Below are 14,589 nucleotides of genomic sequence, written 5' to 3'. Positions count from 1 at the left end.
ACTGTATGCTGCGGGTCCTACAGCTCAGAGTTTCTTCATGTGTTCCTCCCATCCCCCCACAGTAGTGCCTGTCGTAGCTCTGTCTCTGCTCTGTATAAGCTGAGCGCCTCAGTCTCACCTGATTAAGGAAGGCCTGTGTAATTATGTGATCAGTTTTTAATGGGCATCTTGGAGCACGGAGAGTTTGGCTAAAAGGACTTAATTTGTGTTCAGGACTCAATTTCCATATTGCCTCTAAATGACTACATTATGCAAGCATAGCTATAAATACCGACATCCAAAAACCAGGAATGGCAAGTGATGACTTCACATGCAATCCCAAAGCCAACATTCCCTCTAGGATCAGTAGAGGCCCATTATTCATACTGAGTGAATACACAGTGAGTACACGGTGAATGGGAAGCCCCAGAGGCCAAAAAACAGAAGCCCTTTGTCGTGACCGATTGCATTGATTCATTGATCCAGGGTACCTTCATGTAGAGTGCATCGTGGTAGTGTGTAAGTCAATGCTTTGGAATTACCTCTCGCAGTCAAGGTCTTGACCTTAGTGATGTTGGACAGGAATTGAATGTTGTTCATGAAGATGACCTCGAGCATCAGAGAGAGGAGGTTATTTGTATGCTTTGAGTATGATTCCAAGACAATTTAGAGGCATTTATTTCTAATTAATGACTAGTTGCAAACGGTTTAAGAACCACCCTTTACAACCAGAGATGGCTATAATGCTTATGTACTGTGATTTTAACTAATTTAGTTTAACCCTCTGAGGACTCTGTACCTGTCAGGCACCATTGAGGTAGTTTGACATGCCTTGACATTTTTCTATTTTTCCCCCTTCTAAAAGCAATGATCCCAAAGTGCTACATATGCTCTTATTTAGCACTAACTCAGCAACAATAGTCTGAGAGCAGGCAGAATGTCAGTATTATATTCAGAAGTGCTGAGAGAAAAGAAAGACACACATAGGGTTTGTGGAGAAGACTTTTTAGCTCTGATTGACATATTTCACCAAATATACAGCCGCAGAAAAAATTAAGAGACCACTTCAAAATGATCAGTTTCTCTGGTTTTAATATTTATTGGTAAGTGTTTGAGTAAAATTTAGATTTTTGTTTTATTTTAAACTTAAACAACTGACAACATTTCAACCAAATTTCAAATACAAATATCGACATTTAGAGCATTTATTTGTAGGAAAGACAATTGGTCAAAATAACAAAAAAGATGCAGTGTTTCCAGATGTCGAATAATGCTTAGAAAACAAGCTCATATTATTTTTTAAATAACATAATACTAATGTTGTAACTTCGGAAGAGATCAGAAATCAATATTTGGTGGAATAACCAGTCTTTCACATTGCTGTTGGGTGAATTTATACTACTCCTGGCGCAAAAATTCAAGCAGCTCGGCTTTGTTTGATGGCTTGTAACCATCCATCTTCCACTTGATCACATTCCAGAGGTTTTTAATGGGATTCAGGTCTGGAGATTGGGCTGGCCATGACAGGGTCCTGATGTGGTGGTGCTTCATTCACACCTTCACTGACCTTGCTGTGTGGCTTGGAGCATTGTCCTGCTGGAAAAAAACACTCCTTAGAGTTGGGGAACATTGTCAGAGCAAAAGGAAGCAAGTTGTCTTCCAGGACAACTTTGTAACTTGTTTCATGCGTCCCGATTCCAGCCTTGCTGAAGCACCCTCAGATCATCATCAATCCTCCACCAAATTTCACAGTAGGGGCAAGACACTGGGGCTTGTAGGCCTCTCCAGGTCTCCGTCTAACCATCAGACGACCATGTGTTGGGCAAAGCTGAAAATTGGACTCATCAGAGAAGATGACCTTAGAAGATGACCTCCAGTCATCTTTGGTTCAATCCTTATGTTCTTTTGCAAACCTCAGCCATGCAAAGTACAAAGTGGATGAAAAACTTGCTTCCTTTTGCTCTGACAATGTTCCCCAACTCTGAGAAATGTTTTTTTCCAGCAGAGCAATACTCCACACATGCCACACAGCCAGGTCAGTGAAGGTGTGGATGAAGGACCACCAGATCAGGACCCTGTCTTGGCTAGACCAATTCCCAGACCTGAATCCCTTTTAAAACCTATGGAATGTGATCAAGACCAAGATGGATGGTCACAAGCCATCAAACAAAGCCGAGCTGCTTTAATTTTTGCGGCAGGAGTAGTATAAAGTCACCCAACGCCAATGTGAAAGACTGGTGGAGATCATGCCAAGACACATGAAAGCTGTGATTGTAAATCAAGGTTATTCCACCAAATATTGATTTCTGAACTCATCTTAAGTTAAAACATTAGTATTGTGAAAAATACTGTGAAAATAAATAAGAACTTGTTTTCTTTGCATTATTCAAGATCTGAAAACACTGCATCTTTTTTGCCATTTGTCATTTTTCTGCAAATAAATGCTCTAAATGACAATATTTTTATTTTAAATTTGGTAGGAATGTTGTCAGTGGGTTATAGAATGAAACTTAATTGTTCATTTTACTTTAACACATACAAGTGAATAGTAAAACCAGAGAAACTGATCATTTTGAAGTGGTCTCTTAATTTATTCCGTGGATGTATTTTTACTCTGGTCTGGTATTTTGCACTTAATCAGGCAAGACCTGGAATGGTTGCATAATTCTGTGACAACTTATGAAACAAAGCTTTACAGGCAAAGATGTCTTGGCAAACACTGCACTCCGCTATCCCAGATTCAGATGCGGTGCGTTGCCAAGCCGTAACTCTCAATTTTTACCTGAACCCATTTGCCTCCCGCTCTACCTTCACCAAAGGTGCTGTTCCGACTTCCTTAGAAAAGCCCACTCCCGTGTTCTATTAATGGAAGTTTCTAAAAGCTGTTTCTAAGAACATTCACCCCCCTTTTTCTTTGCCTCACCTCTTCCTGGAAGTTGTGCAACATGGGGCAGTGTGAGCAGCCTAGCAGGGCAGATTTAGGACAGACGGGTGACTCACAACTCCCACTCTGTCGTTTTTTTTTTCTTGAACACTGAAAGAACTACCCATACCAGTCGTATTACCCTGCTCCCATATGGGAGCACATTATAACATTGTCGTATTGATAACGAGTACCCTAAGTAGTCCTAACAGTATTTACTGGTACTGTAGACAAGCATCCCTTTAGTGTTTTACTTTTACATAAGGGAACATGCCCATATGTTAGATCTGAACACGGTATATGCCATGATGTAACTTTCCTCACAGTAATTACCCCGGCTTGGTTTCCTGATAATGGTGTCTGTTAACGTTTAAAGGTAAACCTTAATAAAGTCGTTTACTTAAGAGTTCCTCTAACCTTCCTATGCATAGGCTACCTTAAGAGGCTGAATCCATGATCTGGAATCTATTATTGTCATTCACGTAGGTTTGAGCATGCCTAAAATGATTGAGATAGGCATGATTCAGATTGGAGTGCAGGTGATCATGACATGAAATAATGGATACAAAATTCAAGATAAAATAAAGTTCCAAAGATATGGACGGCTGTAGCCTAGACGTTGCTCATAGATTTGTATTCGCAAGGGATTAAAAATGAACGGCTAATGAACGGATAAACATACCAATGTTTTTTTTTTTTTTTTTTATGAAGCACAAAATGTAATGCAACACATATCTTGGTGTTATACCGCAGTCAGTGCATTTGTTCAGACATCAGCACAACATCTTCAGACTGTAGAACGTTTGTTTTATCTGAAAATTGTGTTAAGGTATAGCTTAGAGTGGTCCAGACTATCTTTACAAAAGTATCTCTTACAGAAGGTATACTTAGTTAGGGACGTTGTGGGAAACACCTTGCAGGTACAGCTTAAGGTATATCAACGAATGACGTAGAGTCAAGGCAGCTTTGGGAAACCCTGCCCTGAGTGGTGTTCAGACATGGGGGTCTATATGCATGTTGGAGCCCAGGGGTTCTAACTTACTCTGACCTGCTCTCTCCCCCTCTCCGCAGGTGGCCGACTTCATCCACTCACTACCAGGCTGCGTCGAACAGGCCAAGCAGTTCAGAGAAGAGGTAAGCACTGGAGAAAAAATGGCCACTGGTCTTTAGGTTTAGTCTTTAGGTTTAAGACTTCATGTAAAATCAACTGCTACTTTAAATGAATACTAAGTGTAAAGAGTTAAGTGTTTTTATTTTATTAGTAATCACGGTGCAATATTGTCATGAGATAGAGATGGACGTGAGTTGGACATGTTTGCTAGCTTCTTTACATCATTAGGATCCGCAGCCTTTGGGAATCTAAGATGAGGATTCCTACCTTTTAAAATAGCAACGGTTGGCATTTTTTGGTATTAGGTGGGGAAGTGAGTAAAGAAATCCCATCAAAGACTTTTATAACACAGTCACTGGTCATAATCAGTATTCAGAGCATAAAGCCTCACTTCATTGGAACATTTTCATTGGAATCCCAAAGGCTGGGATTCTCTTTCCCACAAATGGATTGATCGTAGTTCATGTGGCTCTTTTAAACACATTTGTCTTACTGAAGAAGAATGGGCCTGTAATTAAACAGTTGTAAACAACAAAAGACAAATTGCCACTAAAATACGAGTTTGTTGTATTGATATGGACAATTCACCTCTACCGAAAACAAAGCTCATTGGGAGGTTGGGCTGAGGGCGAGTACAGCAAGGTTGATTTTTCTGCCCCAGTGCTTCAAATGGGATGCACATAGTAATGCATGGTAACTCATCTAACTCATTACCCCTCCCCACCCCCACCCCAATCCCTTCCTGCCAGCAAATCGATGGCAGAGCCTTCCTGCTCCTGACCCAGAGGGACATTGTGAAGATCATGAGCGTGAAGCTGGGCCCGGCCCTCAAGATCTACAACTCCATCCTGATGTTCAAGCACGTCGAGGACGACCAGTCTACCAGCAGCGACCCCAACATCACATGATGTACAAAACACATGTACAAAAACATCCCCTGCAAAAACATACAAAAAAAGCCTAGCTAGTTACAGTACCAGCCCCTAACCCCCACTCTAAACATGTATGTGAAAACACACATAGATCAACTGTATTGTTTCATTCCGAGACCCTCTTAACCTTAGTGTGTACAGGTACTTTAAGTCAAAAAGGACTTTGCAGCGAGAGGCTCTGTTCAGAACACCAGTCTCCACTCATAGGTCCCAGTGTCTTCTCTCCTATTTTTTTTTCCTTTTTGGACTCTGTCTCCAAAAATCTGCCTTTTTAAAACGTCCAAATAGACTATTAAGGTGCATAGGTCAACCCACCCACCGGCACACAGCACAGTTTTATACATCCTTTTTACACTGTACCTAACTTATGTTCTGTACTTGTGTTATAACTCAGAGGTTCGGACATGTGACAATCAAGCATGGGCTCACAGTACAGACAGATTTACTATAGCAATCGGCTGGGTGTTTTTCTTTCGGGGGTCAACAAGGTGCTATTTCTATTCCAAACCGAAGCAGTCTACAAACCCTAACCGGCAGGACTTACACATAATGGTACTTATTTTGATCTACTGACTTAATATCTGGGAGGTGCCCCCTATGTCATCTATTCTTATTTGACTCTATTCTATTTTGTATAAATGTTGTATAATTTCACTGTACCTACTGATTCACCTTTATTTATTGTGCAAGCCTATTGGTGTTTTGCACAGTTGAAGGAAAATAATAATATATGTCTATGAATTTTGAAATGCCAAAATTTCTTTTAAAATTGAAAGAATTTATTTTATAATATATTGCACATTAGAGAAATCTAGGAAAGCGTTAGAATCTTAAAAAAAAAAAAAAAAAACATTCAGTCTTTGTCCGGATAAATCCCAGTTTTTGTTTGACAGGTCATGGTAATTTAAGGTAGCTTCAAGACTCTTTGAAGTCTGTTTTGTGGTGACTTTAGCCTCTCTGACTGTACACTTTATTCTCTATTAAGCCTTTGTATCTGTTGCTGTAGATCAGGACAAACATGAAATTCAACAAGGTTCGACTGCGAGTTCAGCGCTCATTCTAGCCTCCATTTCAATAGGCGAGGTTCCCCTCACTTAAAGTATTTGTTCTGTTTCAGAGCAACTTTCGTAATGATTTATTTAAGAAACTTGTTATAATGCACAGTTAATAAAACATATAAAAATATATAAGTATATATTTGCTAAAAATCTTGACTATCAGTGTAACCACGATATAAGAAGATTATTTTGTTTGCTTAAGCTTTTCATGTAAATGTGGTCACTGAAAGTCAGCCAAACACCAATGAAATGATCAGGAATGTGAAACAGAAACTGTCCTTTATTTTTGTTTGATGTTTTTTGTTTTTAGTTTTTATTTTACTTACCTTCCTGGGGCCATCTTAATCCCAAAATGAAGAGCATCTGAAAGCGTTCTATTCTGATGCGTATATATAATTTTCACTGCTGTGCCGTGCAAGACTGCTGTTTAGTGCATGGAAAAACCTACAGGAACAACACAATGCAACCTCTCAGCTCTGTTAAAAACAGCAACAACTTGAGTCAAACAAAACTGTTCTGTACATATTTGTAAACCCTGTTTCTTACACTGAATTTACACTTTGTAAAACCAAATGAATTCAGATCACGATTTCACAACCCAAATAAACTGTAGAATCTCCCCTTTGTGTCCTTGTACTGCTTGTGGTTATCCAAAGGTTCTGATGCCCGTTTTATTTTTCGCACACCTAACATCGATCTCATCAGAATTAGATCCATTTCACCATACAACTATGTTGTATAACGGCAAGTAACAATTCAGCCAAGATACCTGGAGGATGAATCGTTTTCATGAGTTCTTTGCAATGCAGATAATGACCGTTATTTAGTGTTGTTATTGAGTTCACTTAGTTCTTATTGAGTTCATATTAGCTTAATGTAGGTGCCTGCTGAATAACTATATTAGTGCCCACACTCTCCTCGTGTCCCGATGCAGAGGAAACCAGACTGACACATGGACAAGGCACCCGGTAGTGTGCTAGCCGAGCTGACAGTCTCTCAGAATCTCTGGAAGTGTGAGACCATCCTCCCACTTCTCAGCACACTTGAAGATGGCTGTAGGAAATGTGATGTTGTTTTTAATCATCTCCTGTGGAGAGCACCCTCCATGGTAAGTTAACGTATAGCTGTCTTTAAATCAAAGTGGCCATGGAAAAGGATTACCTTTTTAAAGTACCTTTCCATACATTATAAATAGATTGGATATGCTCGTCTATGCCTGTAGAGGTGTTCCCAGAAATAGCCTCTGTGATTCATAGGGCGGAGAATGTGATATCCATTTTGAATGCTTGCCTGGTGAGTTATGATATGGGTGAAAGTTTTCATAGAAGAATCAATTGTTTGTGGAATGTTGTATGTGGTGTGTTGTCATGGTTTTAACTGGCAAACTCTGCTCTGCTCTTGAAAAAAGTCTCTAAAAGAAAGTGAATCACTAGAGGTGAGAGATGGCTTTTTCCGTGGTTGTTTAAACCCTTAAGACTTGATGTGCAGGTTTTCACACAAAGAACACTTTGTTTGCAAAAAGCTGAAAATTACGTCAAAATCCTTTACCTAAACCGCTGTGGGGTTTCCTAGGAGAACATGAATGGATTCTAGAATAGACCCAGAGTTCTGAGACACTGTAGTTTGTACTCCTACAGACCTTTAAATGGGGCTGTTGGAACCAGCTGCACAGGAGGAGATGGGATTCTTGAGGCTTTAACATCTTACCCCCTCCTCCACACTTTCTAATTAGACGTTTCCTCCGAGGGGCTCATTTTGAAACCTGGGCTCATCCAGTAATGGCAGTCCGAGGAAGTGGGATCCATGGCTACTACAGTATTCATTTGATTAATACAGGACTGGAAATTAAGTTATAGATTTTTAATGGTAAGCATTTTATTATAGTTCTATATGCAGGCACACACACACACACACCATCCCAAATGACGCATCATTCTGGACACAGTTGGGTTTCTAAAGTTTCTCGTCATGTCTTGGTTGTTTCTGAAACATTTTCCATTTAGAATCACCAGCCGTTACCCGGGTTCTAAACTAAAACAGAATGCCTTCTGGTGAGTATTCAGTGTTTGCCATCGCCATCAGCCTTCATGCTGCTTTGTGAGTTATCCCTTTCACTTGCACGTTTCTCCGATACGAATAACTCCATCCACTCTGACACTACAGTTGTAGCTGATCGTATTGTGGAGAAAAAGAGAGAGGCAATCACGCCGAGGTAACATTAAACCCTTTTTGCACATTTGCTGATGTCATTGGCAGGTTCAGTGATCGCAGCCCTTTCTGTAGAGAGCTGTGGGAATACTCGCGGTCACAGGCCATTTTAACATGCACTTAGTATTGTGTGCGCAGGCCCCCAAGAACAAACACGGAGGCATTTTAGTTGGACGGGAGCCTGCCGCTTAGGCAAAGAGGTATGTTAAACATGGCTCCACCGGGATCCGCAGAGGAGCACAAGGGAGACTCTTAAAAGCAGTATGCTGTAAGTGAGGTCTGGGAGGAAGTGTATTTGTAGGGGGGGGGGGGGGGGCGAGGGGACGAGTAGCGTTCACTGTATCTGGCGGCCAAGACTGGGAGCTAAGGCAGATGCAGGATCTCACTTCAAAAGATCCAGAGGGTTTGTTCCCCTTAATAAGAGCCTCCTCTCAAGCACAAAGGAGCTCCTTGGTTTGTGCATGGTGGCTGCCCCAGCAACCTGAATCTTGTTAGCCTCAAGCGGCTTTCAGCAGTGCACATCACAAGAGCTAGCTTGTCTCACAGATTAAAATGAACAAGTTTATGTTCATAGCTCACAATTTTGAATTTTTGAACAAGTTCACAGCCCCAGTTTCTTTCTGAGGTTTTCAGCAGCCCCTCCCCCTGCCCATCCATCTCCAGCCCCATACAGTATTCTTGTTAAGCCTGTGAATCATGAGGCCCACAAACGCCTTGTTCACAGCAGACCAGCAATCTTACTGTTGTGCAAACAGTATCAATTTCAGAGAGTTCAGTCTTAAGGTCACAAATAATTTCCTTGAATTCCTTTGTCAAAAGTGCCTGTTACAGTTTCTTGAAGGCACACACCTGGATGGCTGCAAACCAGTAACTAGTCTGATGAACGATGGCTTTTTGGCCTTTTTAGGCTGCAATCTCTACAATGTAGTCTAGTACAAGTCTGTCTACTTGGTGCTGGGAAACAAACGTTACCGGTTTATTACCTCCGCCAGGAGGTTATGTTTTCGCCCCTGTATGTTTGTTTGTTAGCAGGATTACGCAGAAACGCATGGACCGATTTCCATCAAACTTTGTGGGGAGATTGGTTAATATAATGGCAATAATTGTTTAGATTTTCAGATGTCAAGGTCAAAGGTCAAGGTCACAAGGCGGAGGTTTGCATTCTCTGAATGCTCCCATTCTTGTTACGAAATGTTGCTGTGTATTTCACTTGGCCGGAGGAACTTTGTTGGTCAGCCTTACCCTTTGTTAATGATGTCTTTTGATTATCAATCTCTCACAGATAATACATAAGACTGGACAGATGCTTCAATTCAATGTGTTGTTTCAAATTTGATGACGACGTGGATGATGTTTCGGACTTCGGACAATGTTGTTTTCTGTGCTCCATGTGCGCATGAACTGTGTTTAATGGCACCGGAAGATTCTGAATCTCGCAAGAACATGAACAACACTCAAGTACAGGTTCTATATTTGCAAACGGCTACGTTCACATTTGCTGATGTTATAGCCTACGTAGATAGTCCATTCTGGGCTACTTTAAAAAAAAACATGGCGATGCAACATTAGGATTTATACACTAATGAAAACATAATTATGAATACAATATTCCATAGATGCCTATAAATCCTATACACTGTACCTTTAACTTAATTGAGGTAAACAGACCCCTGCAGTTCTTCATTTACTTTCTTAAAGCTTTTGAACTAGCTGATAGGCTAACCATTAACATTAACCAATGCTAAATGGGCTTGTTAATGAGCTACTTGTTCACTATGGGATTTTAGCCCCTGCCTATGCTCCATGCAGTTTTCGCTTGTGACTCATGGGGTACAAAGTACATGAGAGAGGCTGAACAGAAGCTATCGTTAGCATGCTTACTCTAGTGAATATCTGGGCAACACAGTGCATAGGTGTTTTTGACATTATGTCAAACTAAGTACTTCTTCACATTCTTTAGCTATTGTTAGATCATTTTTTAAATGTTTTATACTAAAATTCGTACATATACCACCTTTAAGGCCTCCTTGCAACGGAGGTCAGCAGCAAGATGCTTTTTCCCTTCCCCCTTCTGGACCCCACCAATTACTATCAATTTTATTTTATAATTTGTAATTTTCCAATGACCAAACGTAGGGTTTCTTTTCGCACTGTAGCCTAGAGCTCTGGTTTTGCCTGTATTCACATTTGCCTTGAGATACCTGAGCAGTAGATATTCAGCACATGTGCTGTGCATTTTTAAATCAAATTCCCCCTCAAATGGTGTTGCTATTATCGTAGGCCTATTACCTGAGTTTCCTCTGGCGTAATCCCTCATGTGCACTTGCTGAAAGGATTTTGGTGATGCGTTTATAGTGACGGATTGAGTCATGGAAAAGTAACCAAGTTCTGGCCAGCACAGAATTCCACACAGCTGTCCGACAGAATGTTGCATGCATTCCCCACCTGCAGGGAACTATAGCTCTATTGAACGCAGATGGCGAGGCTTTTCATCTCGCTTTTTAAATTGAGGTTAATGTGGTTATAAATGAGTTCGCTCTATCAGTGTGCATATGTAATGAGTAAGGTATCGTGTAAATGTAACTGATTGGGGTCTAATGCGCATCAACGTCAGAGTTGATGGGGTCCATAATGATGCTCGCTCACAAAGTGCCAACTTAATCAATTTACGGTCATCAGTAAATGTACACTCACGCATGTACTCGGCGACGCATGGATTGAAAGCGACTCGCTCACAACACTGAAGATATGATGAGCCGAAGCCTGATGTTGCAGAGGGCGCCAGGTGTCCAGCACAGTTGATTCTTCGGTGTTTTTGCGCTCGTCTGTCTGTCATGCCCACTGCAGACGAAACGTTTCATATCACGCGCTCCGACTATCAGTGTGAATTTCAGTGATCAAGAGCTGCTGCGCATCTGCTCACGGCCAGGGGTGGTTACAGTGGAAAAGAGTTAAGAAGCCAATTATTCAAATCCTGCAGCAATTTCAATCGATGACTGCTCTGGTATCATAGCAACAACACCCAAGAATCACTGTAACATCAGCAACACCCCCATTCAGCCAGCACAAAACTCCCCGTTTCAAACTCCGGCGCACGGCATCCTGACAGACACTCCCAGGAGAATCAGCGCGAGCGCGCCGAATATAAGGGGGAAGGCTCTTGCGCGGAAAGACACGTCCACATGAAACGACGGGAGCGCACATGAACGCAGCGCTGAACGGTGCCTGTCAAACCGTCTCCTAAACATGGAATTACGTGGAGTGCCTGGAATTTGTATAACAACGTGATATTTTCACACTCGAGGATAGAAACTTTCGTTTTAGACACCCAAATTATGGGATCTGAATTGTACTTCTCATGGTAAGTAGTTTCAGTCATTGTTGTTTGCATACTCCCGGATAAAATGTATATGGAACCTATTTTCTGTTGTTCGGTTACTTCGTTTATGTGAAATGATTGCATTGATTTGGTGTTTCTTCTCACAGCACTCCACATATTTCTTAAATACAAAGGTATTTATTTTATGTAGTATCTATAGTATATGTATCTATTCGGCTGCAGGTGTTCCTAAAGTCTTGTCTGCCATTTTTAATTGTAATCCCTCTAAAATGAGTTAATATACCCACGCATGCATACCACGCTGGATAAAATGTAAATTTCCAGATGTGATATGCATCCAGTAAAGTACAACAACGCGTGCCAGCCAGAATATTTGTGCCCACCTTCAACGCACCAACTGCTGCACGATACGATATGCTATTATTGTAAAACACAAAAGAAATTATTCATCATACACTGAGTTGGCAGTGTGTTCAAATGAATTTGCACCTCTATTTTCTGACCACAATTTCTCTGAGTAGATGCCAGCATCTTTTTCTCTTTGAAATTAGATGGTTGGTGGTTTGATTTATTAGAACAAAGGTTCTTCTGTATTGAGGGCTGAGTTTTTACCTGACATGCATTCTCAGCCCTCTGTTTGACTATGCCAAATCACCCTGTTACTTCCCCCTGCTACACACCCCATTCAGTCCAAATATGTTTAAATGGGTTGTGGTGATGTGGGTGAACAGTTCATCTAAAACCATAGCCTTAACCCCAGGAAGAAGGTTGGTGTGTGCACAGCTGGCTCTGTACGGTCGAACTTGGTGAGGCAGTGCACAACACGTCAGGCTGATGGCACCAGGACGACAGCAACATCAGCTGTAATAAAAGCCACTGAGCTGTAATGTCTCTGTTGCCTAGGGGTGACTAGATGCTGTGGCTATGGATGCGTATTGGCAGCTAGGCTTGTATTTATTATGCAGCCAAGGAAAGAGATGGGGGCAGTGGGAATTGCTTGAACACCGGGAGCAAAGCTATTAAAGGAAACGATAAACACATGAATGAAATTCTGTGGCTTTGATAGATGTGCTAATGAATATCACTGACTTCAGATGAGAACTCAGACACCATACTCACACTTCAAACATCATCACTGCTGCCTTTTTGTGGTTCGCATGAGAGGTGCAGGAGCTGCGTGGTGTTTGTGGCACCCAGTTGTGTTTGGTCATGATCCTGACGTGAAACCTTTCCCACACACACGGCTATGTGATCATCTTCCCCCCCTGTGACGCGAGGAAGCAACGTGACTGCAGTCATGAACAGTACTGTGACTTACCTACGGTACGCTTTGCAGCACACACAGGCACCAGAACAAAAACAGTCGCACTGGAATAATGCCATGCCTCTCTGAGAGAGTCAGTAGCCAGTATGATCAAAGTTACAGGTGTTAAACTCTGTCACAATCCATATACAGTAGAAACTTGAAGTAACCACATGTTACGTAGCATCGTTGTTTGGATGCAGAAGTAATCAATGTCTTGATGGATTTGTATGATGTTGTATGTTGTGTGAGTAGTATGTCTGATTCGTCATTTGTTTTGTGTCCATATGCGTAGGCACAGCCAAGAATGTAAGATTACTTAATTAGACATGTCGATTGTCTTTGTTGGAATGGAATGACAAGTTGACTGACCAATATTGACACGGCTCATGTCAGGCATGTTAGTATGTCCGTGTTAAACTGTGACAATGACCTCTGTGTGCACATTAATCCTGTCACTGAATGGCATTCAAGGCAGATGTTTTGCTTGATGTGGTCTAGAAAGCTGAGTATCATTCCCCCCAGCATTGTGTCAGACAGATCAATCAGCAGCAGAGATCTTCCTCTCCCTCTGTTATGAAACAGATCTCACTGCATCCTTCATCAAACTTGTGCTTGTTAGGAAACCCCTTTGCATTTCAGTGCACAGTGTTGAAACTATAAATAGCCTGAACATCTGACATGTACAGATGAATCACAACAGGAAATGGCTGTAAAGGCTGTAGTTCATTGGGATGTGTCAAAAACTTTAAACAATCTATAGAAAAAATTCATCCTATGAAATGTAGTTCAACCTGTTGTATAATAAACCTTATTGGACATATCAAGTTCTTTGTGAGTTCCCAAGTGTTCCAAGCAATACAGTCATGATACTCTACTGAGGGGTATTGAGCGCACTGCTGAAAAGAGTATGTTTATGCCACAGGCACACTGCAAGTATTGCATACATCATTAAATTCATTAGATGCTAGAACCTTCATTATGCAACAAGCCCTTGCGTAACCTCATTATTTGTCTTAATAAATATCTTTCACATGATATTGCCAAGGAGACATTTGCTTAAATGGGTCACATTCCAGCAACTAGCATGAGACAAAAACAATTGCAAATCATTTTAATTCTATTGGGCCCTTTTCAGGAAGCAGCTGGAAAATGTTTTGAAAGCGTATTTTCTTCCTGAATGGAGGCGAGCAGTCACAATTATGACCACAGTGATACAGAAACACGTGCTTCCATATGTCAGATCAGCTTTGTTTAGCGTTGAGTCATCTGGGGTTTCTTCTACAGCCACAGTCAGGAGACATCAGGAACCGTCTCCATCAAAACCCGTATGGAAGGGCCCCCTTCTCCTCTCCCAGTGGTGACACACACACACACACACACACACACACACACACACACACACACACACACTCACACTCACACAGATGTAATTGAGATCAATTGCATCACGAGTATGAAATTGGGCGGCGAGGGCACTGATGAAATATTGCAGCTGCCTCATTAGATTCTGTGATTAACGCCGTAAAGATAGGGGTGTAGTTGTTTTTTTTACCCACCATTAAGCCTTGGATAACCTCCTTCAGGATGGTGACTCGAGGTTTTTTTTTTCACAATAGAATCATTTGATTTAGTGGACGTTTGTCACCTCCTGTCTTTGCCAGCTCTGGATGTCTGGCATGTGATAGAAATCCTCATATGTCATTTATACGCCATTGTTAAGGGATTGGCAGGC

At 41.4% G+C, this 14,589-nt stretch overlaps 1 protein-coding gene across 3 annotated transcripts in view; it reads left to right on the top strand.

Moving 5' to 3' along the window:
• l3mbtl4 (L3MBTL histone methyl-lysine binding protein 4) overlaps nt 1-6,595 on the top strand; it is an 83,634-nt gene extending 77,039 nt beyond the window's left edge. For all 3 annotated transcript variants that reach the window (XM_080855569.1, XM_080855570.1, XM_080855568.1), the window contains 2 exons: nt 3,974-4,036; nt 4,763-6,595. In XM_080855569.1, coding sequence (XP_080711695.1) covers nt 3,974-4,036; nt 4,763-4,921 — 222 coding nt within the window. In that variant the 3' untranslated portion in view covers nt 4,922-6,595. The remainder of the gene's footprint in view (nt 1-3,973; nt 4,037-4,762) is intronic.
• Nucleotides 6,596-14,589: the final 7,994 nt, after the last annotated feature.

The sequence above is a fragment of the Sprattus sprattus genome (assembly GCF_963457725.1).
Source record: "Sprattus sprattus genome assembly, chromosome: 17".
Classification (NCBI taxonomy): Eukaryota; Metazoa; Chordata; class Actinopteri; order Clupeiformes; family Clupeidae; genus Sprattus; species Sprattus sprattus.
This window is presented reverse-complemented; position numbering and strand designations above follow the sequence as displayed.